Genomic DNA, 20,473 nt, shown 5'->3' on the forward strand with positions numbered 1-20,473 from the left:
TTGTGCCGAGGAATCTAACGCACGGAACCCTGGAGACCTCGGTCTCCCCAATGTGAACTGGAAGGAGGGGGGGGGGGGGGGGCGCCTCCTATAGTCCACAATCAGTTCAACAGTCTTTGCCGCATTGAGGACGAGATTGTTGTCTTTGCACCAGTTGCAGATCCTGTCTATCTCATTACGAGTAGTTATAGTATGGACACATAAAGCGGAACTGTAGTTTCAAATTAAACGCATTGTTTCACATACCTGGGGCTTCTGCAAGCGCCCAGCAGCTGTCCTGTCCCGTGCCGAGTCTCCATTCCCCCGCCGCCGTTCCGTCCCGTACCTTGACTTGTAAGTCGATGCCAGCGCAGCCCTGCCAAGCGTATCCTTTCTTCGTGTTCCCCTCTGCAATAGCGGGGAACTTGAAGAAAGGGTACGCATGGCCAGAGCCGCACAGACGCAGTGGCCCGGCGGCGAAACCAAAAGTAGCTGGCGGCAGGAGAACGGAGGCTCGTGGAGGACGTGCCGGGACAGGACTGCTGCTGGGGGCTTGCAGAAGCCCCAGGTAAGTGAAACAATGTGTTTAATTTGTATCTACAGTTCCGCTTTAAAACCATCCACACTCCCTTGAGATCATAGGTATAGTATAACCACATATATGTATAAATTTTTACCTGGCAAGCCTTAATCTGCACACACTTGTTATCAATTTGATACAGTGTGTGTTGAACCCAGGTTCAGTATAAAGTGCTCTGCAGTGAACACTGTGAAACAAAGGTGCAAACAACAAACACATGAATACATACAATGGCCATCTACCGTATATACTCGCATATAAGCCGACCCCCCCCCCCCAAACTTTTCCCTGAAAAAACAGGGAAAAATGATTGACCCCCATATAAGCCGGGGGTAGGAAATGCTGGATTGGTGCAGCCCCCCAGTGTGTCCCAGTATAGCTAGTATAGTGCCCAGTATAGGTAGGAAGTGTCCAGTATAGCTAGTATAGTGCCCAGTATAGCCAGAATAGTGCCCAGTATAGCGCCCAGTATGGGTAGGTAGTGCCTCAGTTTAGCCAGTATAGTGCCTCAGTTTAGCCAGTATAGTGCCCAGTTTAGTTAGTATAGTGCCCAGTTTAGCCAGTATAGTTCCCAGTTTAGCCAGTATAGTGCCCAGTTTAGTTAGTATAGTTCCCAGTTTAGCCAGTATAGTTCCCAGTTTAGCCAGTATAGTTCCCAGTTTAGCCAGTATAGTTCCCAGTTTAGCCAGTATAGTGCCCAGTTTAGCCAGTATAGTGCCCCAGTTTAGCTAGTATAGTGCCCCAGTTTAGCCAGTATAGTGCCCAGTTTAGCCAGTATAGTGCCCAGTTTAGCCAGTATAGTGCCCAGTTTAGCCATTATAGTGCCCAGTTTAGCCAGTATAGTGCCCAGATTAGCCAGTATAGTGCCCAGCATAGGTAGGTAGTGCTCCCGGCCCCCCCGCTCCCCCCGCGGCCGTCGCTGCTATTACCTGCTTAGGCAGCGGCCGCTTCCTAATCCGTGTTCCTCTTCTGAACTTCCAGCGTGTATCACAGCAGCGCGCCCGGCGCTGCTGCTGTGACGATGCAGAGTGCAGGAAAGAGCGCGGCTTCCTATAGCGGCGATCTGTATCGCCGTTACCAAGGGAACCGCTCTTTCCTGCCCCTGCATCGTCACAGCAGCAGCGCCAGGCGCGCTGCTGTGATACACTCTGAAAAGTTTCAGAAGAGGAACGCGGATTAGGAAGCGGCCGCTGCCTAAGCAGGTAATAGCAGCAGCGGCCGCGGTGGGAGCGGGGAGGGGGGGGGGGAGCGGGGCGCGGACCACCCACCACTAGACCACCAGGGAAGACTCGCATACAAGCCGACCCCCCAACTTTTGACCCCCTTTTTGGGGGTCAAAAATTCGGCTTGTATGCGAGTATATACGGTATATTAAATGATGCTGGTAGTGGCTAGTGAGGGCATAGGAGAACATCTATACTTCACCCAGGTAGGTAGACCAGGATTCCCAAGGAGAGTGTGAGCGTCTCAAGGTACAGGGCGGACAAGTCCAACGGTTCCGCGGGACGTAACTCCACTTCTTCAAAGACTAGACCCAGCACCAACACTATGGAACATCAACCTATCGCTGCCACAAATCAATTGAGATTTTCTGTACAATCGATAACTTTGATTTTTGGCCCAAATCAATTGAAATTACCATCAGTTGGCCATGTTGATGCTCAGATTTCTGCCAGACTTAACCAGAGTGTCAAGAATCAAATGGGATAATTGATGCATGTGGCTACCTTGAGAGATGGCAGAAAGTGGATGTGATAGGAACTTGTCAAATAATATATGAAATCAGAGATCAAGTTGTGCAAGCAGGTTTGAAATGGAAGGTTTTGGCCCTGATCTGATGAGAAATTGTTTAACTTTATAAAATGTTTAAAGAAAATTGAAGTTTTTGGGAAAGACTATCTACAAACTGCTTACAGTTGCATGTGATGGCTTTATTGTGGACAATGTGATGACTACTGCAGAGTTTCCATGCTACTGTGATTTAACTCATAGGACCATGGGTCAAATGTTGAACAGGAATAACCAGTCTTTGTTTGTTCTTCACTAGGATGCCAGAGGAAGAGTTTCCAGTGAAAAATGAGTCTGGATTTTCTCCTCGTGCCTACAGCAGCAGCTCAGATGCCAGCAAGAAGCCTCCACCTCGCCAGAAGAAGCCAGGAAGAGCCAGAAGGTCTCCCAACGATAACTACGACACAGACTATAACACAGGGGCAGAGTCCGGGGAAGAGCTGGATGATGACGACGACTGGGACAGGTACGATGAATGCAAAAGAATCAAAAACATTGGGCTGCTTCTCGGCCTATCTAGATCCAAGTGTCCCACATAGGGCTGCTACCTAGAATAATTCTCAAGCTATGCTGTGTCTCTGCATTGGTGGCCTGATGCAGAGAACTGATGTAAAACAAAATCCTTGATATCCCATTATTAGTCTCTAATTCCCTGTACTTAAATATTTTACCCGTACACTATGCTTTAATTTTTATTTCTGCCCAAGACTGTTCCCTATTATTTATATTTATTATTATTATTCCCTTGTTTTAGTCTATCCTTTTGGCCTAAACCTGGGCTCAAATTTTAAACCTTCCATTAGTGAATGCAAAGCACTAAGTCTAACCTTTTCACTTATGCCTAAAGTCAAGTCTTAAAACGACTCCAACACTGTGTGTGGGCAGAGGGGGATTATTTTACCACAAAGATCACCTTTTAACAAATGACTTCTGGACTTAAAAGGAACCTGAGGTGTGAGACCTATGGAAGGTGCCATATTTAGTTTTAAACAATACCGGTTGCCTGGCAGTCCTGCTGACATATCTGGTCAGTAGGGTCTAAATCACACACCTGAAACAAGCATGCAGCTAATCTTGTCAGATTTGTCAGACCTCTGATTTGCATTCTTGTTCAGTGTCGGTGGATTAAAGTATTAGCGGCAAAGGATCAGCAGGACAGCCAGGCAATGTGCATTATTTAAAAGAAAATAAACATGTCCGCCTTCATATCCCTCTCACCTCAGGTTCCCTTTAAGAATTCAGATACTTTCACCAGAAGCTGGATGGTGAATACACTGCCCAGAATCTGTCCTAATTTGGGACATCTGTTCCCCAACCCTGTCCTCAAGGCCCACCATCAGGCCATGTTTTGCAGGAAACCACACACAATCACAGTGGAGGTAATTAGTGTTGCAGCAGAGCTGATTACCTCTAATGCTGGGAATACACGGTTCGTTTTTAAGCTGATGGTTCAATAGATCATTTCCGACATGTCCGATCTCCCTTTCGGTTCTTTGGCCGCTCGTTTTCTGATAGAAGTGAATGGAAAAAGATAAAAAAAATGAGCGGAAGATAAGTATCGAGTGCTGAATCGAGAGGCAAAAAATGATCGAGAGCAGAAATGCACCGTGTGTTCCCAGCATAATGATTTCCACAAAACATGCAGTGTTGATGGGCCTTGAGGACAGGGTTGGGGAACACTGTGTATAAGCCAAATATCCAGTCTGAGTGGGTAGTCCTCATCTGCATCTCACTTTGCAGGCTTCTTCCAGCACCCAGGTCCTTCCAGTACATGATCTCTTATGGTAACATTAGTTTTGCTAGTAATGCAGACAGACGTTTCAGGAATGTATTTGGAATTCCACAAATCGCTCTTCAGTTTAATATGGAATGTCAGGCTTAGCCTTGGAGGCACTTGTCTCTCTACAGGGGGGGTCACAGTTTTCAGTTGTCTTTGCTACAGATGCCTGGGAGACATCTCGAGCTCACTCCAACCTGAATTATCGCAAATTCTTTCTGTTTTAGGAAAGCAAACTTTTGTTTTTCTTAACATCTTAGTAAGGGGGCTTTTAGGACCATTGTAGTCCCTTACACACCCCAATGAGTTCTGGGTCACCATGAGCTTGCTGGTTAGTCTGTGCCTCTCGGATTTACAAGCCCTACTCCATAGAGCCAAATTAATCCATGCCATGCACTGATGAGGATCAAACAATCCGAAACAGTCTGTATGCATGTTGGATTATTATGGCTCTGTACACATTAACAAGCTGACACATCATTGCATTCCAGCGGTTCTGGAGGTGTGTTTAGCTTCTAAGGGTACAATGGTTAATTTGCATATATTCAGCAGTGGTGCCTGGGAGACATCTCCAGCTCACTCCAACCTGAATTATCGCAAATTCTTTCTGTTTTAGGAAAGCAAACTTTTGTTTTTCTCTACAGATTCCAAAATGGCTGTGACCATCAGATTCCACATCCTATATTTCATTGAGAATACAAAAACATAAATGTTAAAGCTGAGAAATATAATTAAAAAAAAAAAATTTGCTCATTTTGAATTTAGAGCCAGAAACCGGTTTCAAAAAGTTTGGGACAGTAGCTGGCCACAGAAGCATTACCCCTTTGCCTAGATGTTTAGGAATGAAGTAGACGAGTTGCTGGATTGCGTTCACTTGACTTGGTCCCAGCTGTGACTAGGCTTGAAGAGTGGCTGGATCGTGTACTGGCTAATGGCTCTGCCTCTGACACAGGAGACAACGGTTTGAATCTTGGCTGTTCCTGTTCAGTAAGCCAGCAACTATTCAGTGAGGAGACCTTGGGCAAGACTTCCTAACACTGCTTCTGCCTATAGAGCTTCACCTAGTGGCTGCTGCTCTGGCGCTTTGAGTCCTCCAGGAGAAGAGCGATATAAATGTTATTTGTCTTGAAGTCGTTTGTTTTTCCTCTGCGTATACCATATATACTCGCATACAAGCCGAGATTTTGACCCCCCAAAAGTAGGTCAAAAGTTGGGGGGTCAGCTTGTATGCGAGCCATGTGGTTCCCCATATTCCACCCCCGCATCCCCCAACCCCCCCTGCGGCCGCCGCTGCTATTACCGGCATTGCTGCTTCTATTCCCCTCTCCTGCTCGCTCCATAATTCACAGCAGCGCCCTTCACGGCTGCTGTCTGTGATGAGGCAGAGATTGGGTCCCATAGCAACAGCGATACACATCGCCGCTACAGGAAGCCGCGCTCTCTGCTTCCTGCCTCATCACAGACAGCAGCCGTGAAGAGCGCTGCTGTGAATTATGGAGCGAGCAGGAGAGGGGAATAGAAGAAGCGGCGGGGGGTTACGATACTGGGCACTACCTACCTATACTGGGCGCTATACTAGCTATGCTGGGGCACTATACTAGCTATGCTGGGGCACTATACTAGCTATGCTGGGGCACTATACTAGCTATGCTGGGGCACTATACTAGCTATGCTGGGGCACTATACTAGCTATACTGGGGCACTACCTACCAATACTGGGCACTATACTAGCTATACTGGGACACACTAGGGGAATAAGGCGGCCAGCATTTCCTACCCCCGGCTTATATGGGGGTCAATCATTTTTTCCCCAGGTTTTTTTTAGGTAAAAGTGGGGGGGTCGGCTTATATGCGGGTCAGCTTATATGCGAGTATATACGGTAACTGCTCTCTTTTCTCTCGCTGTACAGAGAATATCCTCCCATCACTTCAGACTATCAGAGACAGGACTACAAGAAAGAGTTTGACACTGGCCTGCAGGAATACAAGAAGCTACAAGCTGAACTAGATGAGGTCACTAAATCCCTGGCCACGCTGGATGAAGAACTGGATGCACAGCCAGAGGGGAGCCAGGCTTATGCGGTACGGTCTTTAGGAATATGTGTATGAAAATTCTATATTAATACTATAATATTAGGTGGTGGCCTTACATTTTTTTTTACCTGGTTGATTTTTGCGAGATGCTAATTTTTCAGGAAAAACAGAACTTTTCTCATGTCCATAGACTTCAATGCATTTGTAGAAAATACCGTATATTTCTCAAGTATTCTCATCTGTGTGAAAATGTTTTCTTATGTCCATATGTTTTTTTGTCAATATCCTCATCTGTGCAAAGATCTGACATTTTTGCAAATATTATAGCAAGACGTAAATGGCTATATTCACTCATCACTGTATATCGTAGTTTATTTGCGTGCGTCCAGTATATTATACTGTACAGTGGTTTATGGAGTTTATATTCAGTCCTGCCTTTGTAGAGTCAAGAAGCACAACACTCCTGTGTTTTGCAGACTTCCATATTCACAGGCAATATCAATAAAATATTTTATTAAGAGCTTCTTTATGGAGTAAAGTGCAATTGTAACACAGAATATACAGACCTAAAGTGCAAAATCACCCTAGATACAAAACCTTGCATAAAAGCAAACAAAACAAAGTAGTAATATGCACAACCTTGAAATAGTTCCATAAAACAAGCATAAAAAGTACACAGAAAGTGAGTCTGAATTGTGCATGCCTGCAGTCCCAAATCAGTCTTTAGTCCCATCAGTCTTGTGCCAGTAGTCCCAAACCTCAAATTAAGTGGGACATTTTCTGTGCTTAGATTTATTTTTCCAGCTTTAGCATACTATTAGCTGCAGGCTTTCATATATCAAGGCAGGAGAGGAGCTCTACTTTCCAATGATGCATGAGGAGCAGGCTAATGAAGGGGAGAGAAAAAAAAAAAGATAAGGTTTTTGTCTTACTATGGGATAAAGCTGGAATACCCAGAGGAATGTGACATAATTGACGTACAAGCTCCATGGAGCGATACACCTGAAGTAATATGTACAGCATTCATCCCCCGAGTTGTAATAAAATGTCTTTAAAGCAGAACTCTAGCAATCTAAATAACTGTGTACTTTCTAGGTCGTTGGTTGTCTGTCCACCTTCATCACCTACATTTTCCCCTATCCCCGCCTCCCAGTCTTTCTCTCCTTTACATGGAACCTGATGGGAGAGGTATATGGAGGCTGCTATATTTCCTTGAAAACATTACCAGTTGCCTGGTTATACTGCTAATTCTCTGCCTTTAATACTTTTAACCATGGACCCTGAACAAGCATACAGATCAGATGTTTCTGACAAAAATCTGAGTAGATTAGCTGCTTGTTTCAGGTGTGTGGTGCAGATACAACTGCAGCCAAAGATTAGCATAGATAGCCAGGCAAATTGTATTGTTTAAAAGGAAATAAATATGGCAGCTTCCATATACCTCTCAATTCAGCTCCCTTTAATTTAATATATATAACCTAAAACATTATTGGGAAAATAATTCATATGGGGGAAATTTCCATAGTTCCAAGAAATTAAGAATATATAATGTCTCAAAGCCATGTTTGAGATTTTAGTGCTATTTAAAATTCTGATTGTCTGAAGTGATTGGATTTTTCCAGAGCCTATTATTAAAAGTACGCTTACTTGCAATAATGTCGTTAGTATACTTGTTGCTCACCCAAAACTTGAATAGCTTTTGCGTGTACAACAAAAAGAGAAAATCCCTGTTGGTCACAAATGTTGGTAATTGCCAATGCTTATAGTACCCCTATATGACCTGGGATGGATTCCCAGTGATCACTTTTATCGGGCTGTTTGTCCAGCGCAAGTGACACAATAGGATCTCCAAATATTAGGTCATAGTTCAGTCAGGAGAAAAACATGGAATAATATACAGTACATAGATACATCAGGAGTGTTAACCATATTTTGTTGTTGGTCTTTTATTTTTTTTTCATGTTAGTTTAAACACCTGCTTATAGATGCCTTTTCAATCTTATATTACAGGCTGCCGCTGATGAATACAATCATCTTAAGGATATCAAATCGGTAAGCATATTTTGTTTTGCTTAATGAAATCCTTCAATGAAATCTAATATCTTCCGTGTGTGTGTGTTGGTTTGGCCTTAGTAAGTTTTTAAACTTGCTACAGGGTATAAGTTGGAAAATAGGAAGACGTGTGTGTGTGTGTGTGTGTGTATAAGTTGACCTGAGAAACCTAAAAAGTATAGCCATGTCTCTCAACAAATAAAACACTGAGCATTTCTTTTGAACTGTGTGGTTAATGGTACTCTTGCCTTGCATCACTGGGTTTAAACTGGGCTAGGACACTACTTGCATGGAGTTTGTTTGACCCCTCCATGCTTACGTGGTTTTACTCTGCTTCCCTCCTACATACATAACTTGTTAAAGATAACCTGTAACGAAAAAAACTCCCCTTGGGGGTACTCGCCTTGGGTGGGGGAAGCCTCCGGATCCTATTGAGGCTTCCCCCGTCCTCCTCAGTCCCATGGCGGCGGCGATAAAGCTCCCCGACCAGCAGGGATGTAAATATTTGCCTTCCCGGCTCCAGCGCATGCGCAGTGTCGGCTCTCCGCTCGGAGATAGGCGGAAATAGCCGATTGCTGCAGGCGCAGTAGTGCGGACCCGACAGAGATCGGCTATTTTCGCCTATCTCTGTGCGGAGAGCCGCATCAGCGCCCCCGCTGGAGCCAGGAAAGGTAAATAAATCGGCGCTTGTCAGCCTTGTCCAGGGAGGATTCCGGGACACTTCGGGGTAGACAGCGCTGGACTACCTGCAGCTACAGGGGAGGTGGAAGCCTCATTGGGACCCTGAGGCTTCCCCCTCCCGAGGTGAGTACCCCCCAGGGGAACTTTTTTTTTTGTGTTACAGGTTCTCTTTAAGTGCCCCCTTTCCCAAACTTGATCTTAGACCATAATGAGTATTTGATTATGGTAGGGGTATGTTGAGCCTCTCTGAGGGACAGTTAGTGATATAGAAAGCTGTGCTGTCCAACCCTGTCCTCAGAGCCCACCAACAGTGCATGTTTTGTAGGAAACCACAAGTATTCACATATGAGTTTATTGGTGCCTCAGCAGTGCTGATTATCTACCTCTGTGGATTTCCACAAAGCATGCACTGCTGGTGGCACTTGAGGACAGGGTTGGGGAACACTGCTCTAAAGCACCTGAGAATGAGTCAGTGTTGTATACTGTAAATACAAAATACCTCACTTACCTTCTGGCTCTTCTATCTGCATCTATTTACGTGGGTGCTGATGGGAGCTGGATACAGATGGAAGGAAAGACCGTTTGGGGAGATGGAGGGCAGTCCATGTGATGGGTAACTATAACTCATTCTAATGGGGGTCCCTATAATCCCCTCCACAGGGAGGCAGGATTCACACATAGAAGAGGAAGGTAAAGGAAAAGGTATATAAAGGCAAAGGAAGGCACTTAGGGGATGCACGCCCTGGCGCCCACTGCCACAACGCTGCACCCAGCACTGCGTATGTGATATGTATGGGCACTTGCTATGCCTGCAACTGAATACCACGTTGCTTGTAATGCTTATGCACCAGCTCTTTATCTGAAGAAATAAAAGCTTTATAGTGCCAGACCTTTCTCTTCTATGGATTGTGTTTGCATTATTGATGTTGGTGTAAAGCACCTAGAGCTGGCCTGGGTTTAGCACCGCATCACCTGTGCCTGTTATCACAGACTTCATCACAGGGACCCATCCACCATGTGCCTGCTGGTCTTTCTGCTGGGAGGCAGGATTAGGGTATTTAAGTTCTATATTGAACCAAGAAGATGGGGTGTCCTGAGTACTGTTTTTAAAGTTTGGGTGATTGAAATTTCATATAAAACGCACTACATTTCCAGGGTTTATGGTAATTGTAGCAAGACTGAAACTTCTCCAAAATTAAAGCACTCTAAGGAACAGTGTTATATGGATGTAAGCTTTATAATAGTTATTCCTTAGTAATAAAGCATAGTATATTGGATTGCACTCAGACTATCCCCCAGTAACCAGTCTGACAATACAAGTTGGTCTGCAGTGAGGCCGTTTGCTTGGCCTTGGCATGGTTCCTTAGAGCTGCTCTTGGAATATTTCCATGCACCGTATGGTCAGAGGCTTCCACACCTTACTGTACCAATTGTTTCCAGCTAACAAAACATTCTGTAGTCATTCCAGACCTACCGTAACAGAAATGTTCACAGAAATGTTGTTGCAGCACATGAGCTGGGTGTAATGTGGCCTTATGTGACTGTCTTCACTGCTTTCTCCACCCACTCCCTGTCCCAGTGACACTAAGGACATGAATGCACCTGTGAGGTTATGTAATTTGAACAAATGGTTTTACATTGAGAGCAAGTGAGCGGCAATGATAAAATCCTGATTATATACCGTACAGGAGATGGTACCATCATTTTATGTGGCTTTGTAAAAAGTACAGTATAGACAATGGTGTGTACCTAAATGCATACAGTACATAGATCATGTATGGTACGATAAGAACATCTACAAGACACGTACAAAACTGCTCAAAATGTAAGGAACCTTTATTTATTTTTAAATCGGAGTATGAAATCGGTCAATTTAAACTTTAGGGGTATTGATCTGGTCTGTCAAGTTGCAGATGGTTTCTAGTCCGTTTCAACTGCTTTTTTTTAATGAAATCAAGAGGAGTAACAATAAGAGGACTACAAAAAACCGTGATGGTTTAACAGACCTTTTTTTTTATTTTTTTTCCCTCCATCTTTTCTGGCATTTTTTACTAGTTTTGCATTTAGCTATAATAATATTCAAACATTTGTATAGCGCTTTTCTCCTGTCGGACTCAAAACGCTAAAGAGCTGCAGCCACAAGGGCGCACTCCAGAGGCCACCTGCAGTGTTGGAGTCTAAGGACTCCTTACTAAATGGGTAAAAACAAAAGTATACCTCAGCGCAAACTGCAATGGACTCTGCTGGGTACTAAGACTCAAGCGTGTGTGAAGGTTGGTGACAGTTTCCAATGGGGGAAATGCTCACAAGACGTATCTGGCTAGCAGGCAGACATGTAAAAGTTGAATTGATACAGTACCTGCTCCCGGCGTATCAAACAGCACTGCCGCGTATACTAACAAGCAAACCCCTTTGTGCTTCAGGTAATCCCGACATCCGGAGCGAGCAACGCTCAGCTCACACGGAGTTGCAGCCTCAGCGTCGCACTCACGTCAGGTGACCAAGGACTTCCTGACGGTGCTTCCTATTGCGTTCCACAGATGGTCGTTGCTCTCCTTCCCATCAGTTGAAGTGTCAGCCTTACTTCCTGTCATGGAGAGAGCGACACACAATAGTGTACACTTTGGATAAAGGAAACCCACGCCAGGGGGAGCCACTTACTGGAAAAATTCTTGGTTTATTGCACATCAAAAATGTAGCCTCACATCCTGACTCGAGTTTTGGCCATTTGCCTTCGTCAGGAGGTGGGGCTACCAACATCTTGCCAGACTATATACATAAAACTCTGCCTCTCTCCAATAGCTAACCCCTACTACACGCAGGGGATCCAAAACGGCAAATTTTTTTTAAAAAACAATGCTTATAAGAACAGTAGATTCCCTCATGTGCTCCGCACCCAGGCTGAATTAAAGTGGACAGAGCTACAGGAATTTGTCTATATAAAATTATAAATTAAAACAGTTAGGGATTATTCCCACAATTATAAAAATATATGTATAAAAATGCATATGGTTATTCATCTCTAATGAAGCAGTTCAAGTCTATATTAGCATTCAGACCTTTTGGGGCCAGGGTTTGTAGCTGGAATATCCACAGAGTCTCCAGCTGTGAAAGTGTCTTAATTACATCACCGCCCCTCCAATGTGGTTTTATGGTATCAATTCCATAACATTTTATGCCCCTTGGATCACAGTTGTGAGTTTTCAGGAAATGTTCAGGTACACTATGTGATTTCTTCTCAGGATGTGTAATGTTATAAATATGCTCCGAGCACCTCTTTTTAACACGTCTCCCAGTCCTACCCACGTACTGTAAACCACAGGGGCATTCCAATACATAAATAACATTAATTGTGTTGCAAGTTATAAACTGATTTATTTTGAAACTAGCTCCAGTAGCAGAGGAAACAAAAGTAGTTACCTTTTTTCCCCCAAATTCACAGATCCTACAGACCTTAGGTTTCCTGCAAGGGAAGAATCCTTTTAAAGTTGGGAACATTGGGGGTCTGGTTTCCCTAATGCAGTTTCTCACCAACTTGTTCCCTAAATTATTTGGCCTCCTGTAAACTATTTGTGGTTTTTCTGGAAGTACCATCCCAATAACCGGATCCTCTTTTAGGACACTCCAATTTTCTGTGAGCACCCATTTGAATTTCTTGTGATCCCGAGAGTATGTGGTGACAAACGTGAAGTCCATTTTCTCTGGTTGACAATCGCTATTCCGTGCTTTTTTTCACCAATCGTGCTTCTCTCCCTTCCTTCAACTTCCTGCTGTCTTTCTTCATGTATATGGATGGCATTGTATCCCTTTTCTATGAAACGTGTCTGCAGTACCTCAGACTGTTCCCAATAGTCGGAGTCCTTGGTGCAATTCCTTCGAATTCTGCAAAATTGTCCCCTGGGTACATTCTGCAGCCAGGGAGCATGATGGCAACTGGATGATTCAATATAGGAGTTCCTATCACTGTCTTTGAAAAACATTTTGTTTTCAATTGTTCATCCTCAATAAAGATGTTTAAGTCCAGAAAATTCACCTCTTTTTGACTATGTTCCACTGTGAATTGTAGATTCCACTCATTATTGTTTATATATGTGATGAAGGATAATAACGAGGACTCGTCCCCCTTCCAAATAAATAAGCAGTCATCAATAAAACGTCTCCATAGGACTAAAGGTCCGTCACTGTAAGGAGTTAAAAAGGGTTCTTCCCATGCTGCCATATAGAGGTTGGCCACACTCGGAGCATGCTTTGCCCCCATGGCCACACCCCTTTTTTGGGAATAGAATTTCCCCTCAAACCAAAAGTAGTTGGAGGCCAAGGAGAATTGGAACAGTTTGCATATGAAGTCAACCTGACTATCAATCAGATGGTTTTTATTATGTAGTGTAGAGTGAATCACTTCAGCTGCTTTCTCTATAGGTATGCATGTATAGAGAGATTTCACATCGGCTGTACATAGAAAATATTTATCCCAATCATGTTCACTCCCATTGAAGGATTGTAAAATTAGCAGTACATCCAAAGTATCCTTCAAATAGGACCCAGTTTGTCATACCATTGGTTGTAAAAAAAACTCTATGTATTCCCCCACCCGGTAGCCCACTGAATGGATGCCAGAAACAATAGGTCTCCCGGGTGGGGACACAGGGTCCTTGTGGACCTTGGGCAGTACATAAAGAACAGGTATCCTCGGATGTTTGATATTGAGGTAATCAAACTCCTGCTGTCCTAACACCCCCAACTCTAGGCCCTGTTTTAATAACAACTCTAGTTCTCTTTGAAAGCTCAATGTGGGGTCATGTTTAAACAGGGAATAGGTTTCTACATCATTCAACTGTTTATGGATTTCTTTCAAATAAAACTCAGTGTCCCACACAACCAGGCCACCCCCTTTGTCTTCCTGTTTTAGGGTCCATAGATTGTTTTTCCATGGTTTTCACGGTTTTATGTTCCTCAATACTGAAGTTAGACCTGGAAGGGTGAATGAACTGTCTTTAGATCTTGTAATTTATCACACATCGATTTCTTAAAAACTTCTATGAACTTGTTATTATTTAAATGGGGATTGAACACTGACTTTTTTTAGGCCAGTGTGTGTAAACGGATCCTTAGGGTCATTGTTGTTCCTCACAGGGGCCATATTCTGTATAAAATTCTTTTTGATGTTAATCTTCCTCACCTATAGAGAAAGCAGCTGAAGTGATTCACTCTACACTACATAATAAAAACCATCTGATTGATAGTCAGGTTGACTTCATATGCAAACTGTTCCAATTCTCCTCGGCCTCCAACTACTTTTGGTTTGAGGGGAAATTCTATTCCCAAAAAAGGGGTGTGGCCATGGGGGCAAAGCATGCTCCGAGTGTGGCCAACCTCTATATGGCAGCATGGGAAGAACTCTTTTTAACTCCTTACAGTGACGGACCTTTAGTCCTATGGAGACGTTTTATTGATGACTGCTTATTTATTTGGAAGGGGGACGAGTCCTCGTTATTATCCTTCATCACATATATAAACAATGAGTGGAATCTACAATTCACAGTGGAACATAGTCAAAAAGAGGTGAATTTTCTGGACTTAAACATCTTTATTGAGGATGAACAATTGAAAACAAAATGTTTTTCAAAGACAGTGATAGGAACTCCTATATTGAATCATCCAGTTGCCATCATGCTCCCTGGCTGCAGAATGTACCCAGGGGACAATTTTGCAGAATTCGAAGGAATTGCACCAAGGACTCCGACTATTGGGAACAGTCTGAGGTACTGCAGACACGTTTCATAGAAAAGGGATACAATGCCATCCATATACATGAAGAAAGACAGCAGGAAGTTGAAGGAAGGGAAAGAAGCACGATTGGTGAAAAAAAGCACGGAATAGCGATTGTCAACCAGAGAAAATGGACTTAACGTTTGTCACCACATACTCCCGGGATCACAAGAAATTCAAACGGGTGCTCACAGAAAATTGGAGTGTCCTAAAAGAGGATCCGGTTATTGGGATGGTACTTCCAGAAAAACCACGAATAGTTTACAGGAGGCCAAATAATTTAGGGAACAAGTTGGTGAGAAACTGCATTAGGGAAACCAGACCCCCAATGTTCCCAACTTTAAAAGGATTCTTCCCTTGCAGGAAACCTAAGGTCTGTAGGATCTGTGAATTTGGGGGAAAAAAGGTAACTACTTTTGTTTCCTCTCCTACTGGAGCTAGTTTCAAAATAAATCCGTTTATAACTTGCAACACAATTAGTTATTTATGTATTGGAAAGCCCCTGTGGGTTACAGTACGTGGGTAGGACTGGGAGACGTGTTAAAAAGAGGTGCTCGGAGCATATTTATAACATTACACATCCTGAGAAGAAATCACATAGTGTACCTGAACATTTCCTGAAAACTCACAACTGTGATCCAAGGGGCATAAAATGTTATGGAATTGATACCATAAAACCACATTGGAGGGGCGGTGATGTAATTAAGACACTTTCACAGCTGGAGACTCTGGATATTCCAGCTACAAACCCTGGCCCCAAAAGGTCTGAATGCTAATATAGACTTGAACTGCTTCATTAGAGATGAATAACCATATGCATTTTTATACATATATTTTTAGAATTGTGGGGATAATCCCTAACTGTTTTAATTTATAATTTTATATAGACAAATTCCTGTAGCTCTGTCCACTTTAATGCAGCCTGGGTGCGGAGCACATGAGGGAATCTACTGTTCTTATAAGCATTGTTTTTTTAAAAAAAATTAGCCGTTTTAGATCCCCTGCATGTAGTAGGGGTTAACTATTGGAGAGAGGCAGAGTTTTATGTATATAGTCTGGCAAGATGTTGGTAGCCCCGCCTCCTGACGAAGGCAAATGGCCAAAACTCGAGTCGGGATGTGAGGCTACATTTTTGATGTGCAATAAACCAATAATTTTTCCAGTAAGTGGCTCCCCCTGGCGTGGGTTTCCTTTATCCAAAGTGTACACTATTGTGTGTCGCTCTCTCCCTGACAGGAAGTAAGGCTGACACTTCAACTGATGGGAAGGAGAGCAACGACCATCTGTGGAACGCAATAGGAAGCACCGTCAGGAAGTCCTTGGTCACCTGACGTGAGTGCGACGCTGAGGCTGCAACTCCGTGTGAGCTGAGCGTTGCTCGCTCCGGATGTCGGGATTACCTGAAGCACAAAGGGGTTTGCTTGTTAGTATACGCGGCAGTGCTGTTTGATACGCCGGGAGCAGGTACTGTATCAATTCAACTTTTACATGTCTGCCTGCTAGCCAGATACGTCTTGTGAGCATTTCCCCCATTGGAAACTGTCACCAACCTTCACACACGCTTGAGTATTAGGGCTGGTTCAGACGGACGTCTGCGTAGCGTCGCGTCTGGGGGCGTTGCGGCAGCTGCGCGGTCAGGCTTTCAGTAGCCTTCGGTCGCGTTCTGATGCGGTCGCGTTTTTTTTCCCCCTAGGGGAACATTTAGCCGTCGCGGTTGGCCGCTCCCTGGAAGCTGCATGTTGCTTCCAGGGGTAGCCCGAACGCTCGCGAAAATCGGGACCCGAACGCCGCGTTCGGGTAAAAGCGTGCAAAAGCTCGGTGTAAACGCTCCCATTCACTTGAATGGGAGCGTTTACCGCGACGTTCCGAACGCTTGCGGTAAACGCTCCGCAAGCGTCCGTCTGAACCAGCCCTTAGTACCCAGCAGAGTCCATTGCAGTTTGCGCTGAGGTATACTTTTGTTTACTTCTTACAATCTGGGGCTTGGGACCAGCCTCCACAGCGGCAGCTTACACATCATAGCGCTTTTTTCCAAATATTTATACTTACTAAATGGGTACTGACCCTAGTCAGGATTCGAACCCTGGTCTCCCGTGTCCCTTGATCAGTACACTAGCCACTATGTTCAGTGTCCCTACTAGGTAGCATGAGGTGTTCCCTAAAGCACACATCCACAGTTAGGACTTTTTTTTCAACTAAACTTAGGACTCCTTTTAAACACGTCTTGCTGTAGGCAGCTAGTTAACTTATGGTACATTCCCACTTCCAATCGGGTTTGGCTACTTTTACCACTTTCATGTAGTATAGGGTCCAACATTTTTTTGAATACTTTGGACAGATTGTGTAGGTTAGCTCTCCTACTACATGGAAGTGGTAAAATTGGCTAATTGTTTGACAATCCTCAAGGTCTGATATGACTTTGGTGACACCAGACAACTTATAAAATATCCAGGCCAGATGTGCTGAATTGTTTATACTCTCTGTTGCCTAGTCCTGGCAAACCATGATGAATTCTCAATCTTACACCTTCCTTTTATAATGTTACTGTTAGTAGTTGTATTTTTATGTTGCTTGTCTGTATTTAATACACCTGTGCTTTTGCAGTCTACAGATTACAAGAATAAAAGAAAATACTGCAAACAACTCAAGGGCAAGCTGAATCACATCAAAAGGATGGTCAACAACTATGACAACAGCAAGTAAACCCGCTGGAACTCATGGTGAACGTACAAGTGTTTGATGGACTGGAACATTGAGAAACATTTGAGAAGCATTCTCTGGTCACCACTGTCTTACCGTGGTCCATTCATGTACAGAATTCAAGCATGCCATATACATACAATGTCTCTTGTATCTAAAATGAGCCTTAGATTTACATTGCTCTCTTTAGTCATTAATTACTTTTATATCAGATTTTAAACATGTATCTAAGTTTGTAGTAAAAAGATGTGAAGATATCTGAGCTTCTATCCTTTTCTGGGTGCAGAAAATGTACAACCGAACTTGTATTTTAACTGCTAAATGACACATGACGTCACTGCAGATATTTTTGTACAGCTGTCCGATCAAAGCCATGCACTCCAGTTGGTAAACTGATTTTCCAGTTATATTTTAAACAATGCATATTTTTTTTTGTACAGAGAACCTTTGTTTAGAACCAGGATGCCTTTTTTTAAGTCTGAATCTTTGAGATTTCGATTGCAGTGCTGTGTGGTAAACCATGACTAGATGATCCACCCAATTTGACATTTCAGTTATCAGAGACATATGGTGCACTGAGTCACTTAGTGGTTTTGTACAGGTATATCTTTTGTGAATTTAAAGTTTTTGACTGTTTTCATCTACCCATTACACTTTCAGCAAAAGGGAGGAAGACGTCCATATGGCTGGGGAAATAAAGATCACAGAAACCTTTACTAAGCAGCCAGTGACTGACCTTTTTGAAAATGTAACTTTTGCTGTTGTCTACATGAGTTGTAGACAAGTTGGGTAGTGTCACCTGAACCAGACTGGATGCATGAGTTGTGTATAAGCTGGGTAGTGTCACCTGAACCAGACTGGATGCATGAGTTGTGTGTAAGTTGGGTAGTATCACCTGAACCAGACGGTAATAATTCAAGTAGAACTCATAAAGCCCGTTTCTGAGGAGTTATAAATATTCAGTTGTTGGAAGAGAAGAGCATATTCACTTCCCCAGGGAGGCATCTGATTTGTTCCCAATCCTGTTATTCCCTTCAGCTCTCTGGTAGGGTATTTTATCATAAGTCATCTAAGGGCTGGCTGTCCCACCCCTTTATGGTAACTTGCAGTATGTGGTTAGAAGACCTGTCATTCAAAGCTGCCCCTTTACTTTGGGGTGGAATACTCAAATGTTAGAGGTGGTTATCTTGGAACTGTTTCTCCATGTCACATGGAAAGCGTGAAAAAGAGCCAGGACCAGCTGGAGTGCTTTTAGGAAAGTCAGAGAAGTGATTTGCTCCTACAGATGAATTGTTATAGTCGTCGTCATGGTGTAATGTAGATTTTAAGGACTGTGCTCAATGTGCAATATTTCATAAAAGACCAATCTCATTTTGTTCAGTCGGAGCAAGGGAAGATTCACTATGCTTCTGCTTTCTGCTTGGTTACCTTGTTTTTGTGGAATAAATCTTAGTGGGAAATCCTAGTTAGATATCCCCCACTGAGGGAGTGAATTGTTCATTTCTTGCCACACTGTGTTAGGGATATCTTTGTTATTCCAGAGAATAAGAACTAACCAGCAGCTAGTGGTTTGGCTATAGTGGTGCTTTTGTGTATAGTTAGAATAATGTCGTCATGATGATCAGTCAGATATGTTTGAACCAAACTCAAAACAAACTGAAAGGAAGTGGCCAAAGTGTCAATCCCAATAGTGTTCTGCAAACTGATGAAACCATTACCATGAATATTCTGATTGACCATTATTCAACACCCAGCATTGCAAACCTCTCACAAAAGTCACCTGAAATCTTGCCCCTCTGGTTCTCCTTGAACGTCTTTTTACTTATAAACTCAGTGGGCGGAGCACAAACATCTGTAGAACGATTGGTGGTTTTGTGTGGGTGTGGCATTCCACTGTCCCATTCCTACATCACCAATGCAATGTCTTACATGAGTATTCACTTTTTTTATACACACAAAAAGGGCTGAAGTACTTGTAGTCTTCCTACCCATGTTCTGAATGGTTAAAAAGCTAGAGCTGCACTTCCCAGGCAGCCTAATAAATGTATTATTTTTTTTTCTTTTGTACTTTTAAGTGTAAGTGAAAATTGGTGTATTTGAACGATGAATGTATAAACAAATATGCCTTAGATTTTGTATGCACGGTATTGTAGACCTTCACTGAATATCTGTGTAAATATATTTTTCTATGCTTTGTATTTTATTTGTAGTGATTCCAAATCACAGTAGATGTTTATAAAGTAAGATGAATGTACATTACTACTTTACCATATGGGTCTTTGGTAGGCCAGCATGAATGGCTGGTGCTACACAAAGGCTGCAGATGTGTATTTTACAGAGATAATAAATCTTTTATGACATCCTGTATCTCTTGTGTTGGTCTCTTATTTTTTAATGCCCTATATTAAATACAAATCCTATATTATAAGAGTCATTTGACACACAAGGCCAATAGTTTCTGTGGTTTTTTTTTTTTTTTTTTTTTTTTTTCCTCCTTATTTTGTGGTTAGAACAAAGGCTGGACTCAGTGGTCAGTTGCATAACGCAAATGACCTGCAATGGAGACTGAGCATAGAGTATAATACAAGGCCTGCGTGCAGCCAGTTAGAATAACACAATCAATTACAACACAGTACTGTGAACAAGCCCATAGAATTGTAAGGGGCAGTGAGTTGGCATGCAGAATTAGTCTGAAACGCAGCTGAGCACTGTGAACTAACCTTAAAAAAAATTATACTATATTCCCTACACACATTTGGCGGCCATGTGTTTACAATTATGCACCACCCTTAATGGGGAGACACACTCAGGTACCCAGAACAATATTCAACCTAGATACAATAAACCAGAGCGTCTGCTTGTGCCTATATATTCTTTAGTCTGCAAAATTAGTCATACGAAACATGGTTCACACTACATTTAAAATCCTAAAACCAAACTGGACCATTTGAGCTTGCATAATTTTCACCCACTGTCCCCATGATGGTATATTACCGAATTGATCACCCAGCCACAGCCTATGCGAATTAATCGGTTACCCGATCATATTTGGACAATTGTGGGCCTTCCACCCGGCGCACACCATGAGGCCTCCTCACTCACACACTGCCCGA

At 43.1% G+C, this 20,473-nt stretch overlaps 1 protein-coding gene across 1 annotated transcript; it reads left to right on the forward strand.

Annotated features, from left to right (window-relative positions):
• Window positions 1–341: 341 nt before the first annotated feature.
• On the forward strand, window positions 342–19,727 carry LOC137538348 (occludin-like). The gene is made up of 5 exons (XM_068260491.1): window positions 342–547; window positions 2,607–2,813; window positions 6,035–6,206; window positions 8,169–8,210; window positions 17,265–19,727. The coding sequence occupies exons 1-5, from the start codon at window positions 342–344 to the stop codon at window positions 17,361–17,363; spliced, it is 726 nt and encodes a 241-aa protein (XP_068116592.1). The 3' UTR covers window positions 17,364–19,727.
• The last annotated feature ends 746 nt before the right edge of the window (window positions 19,728–20,473 follow it).

The sequence above is a fragment of the Hyperolius riggenbachi genome, chromosome 1 (genome assembly GCF_040937935.1).
Source record: "Hyperolius riggenbachi isolate aHypRig1 chromosome 1, aHypRig1.pri, whole genome shotgun sequence".
In the NCBI taxonomy this organism is placed as follows: Eukaryota; Metazoa; Chordata; class Amphibia; order Anura; family Hyperoliidae; genus Hyperolius; species Hyperolius riggenbachi.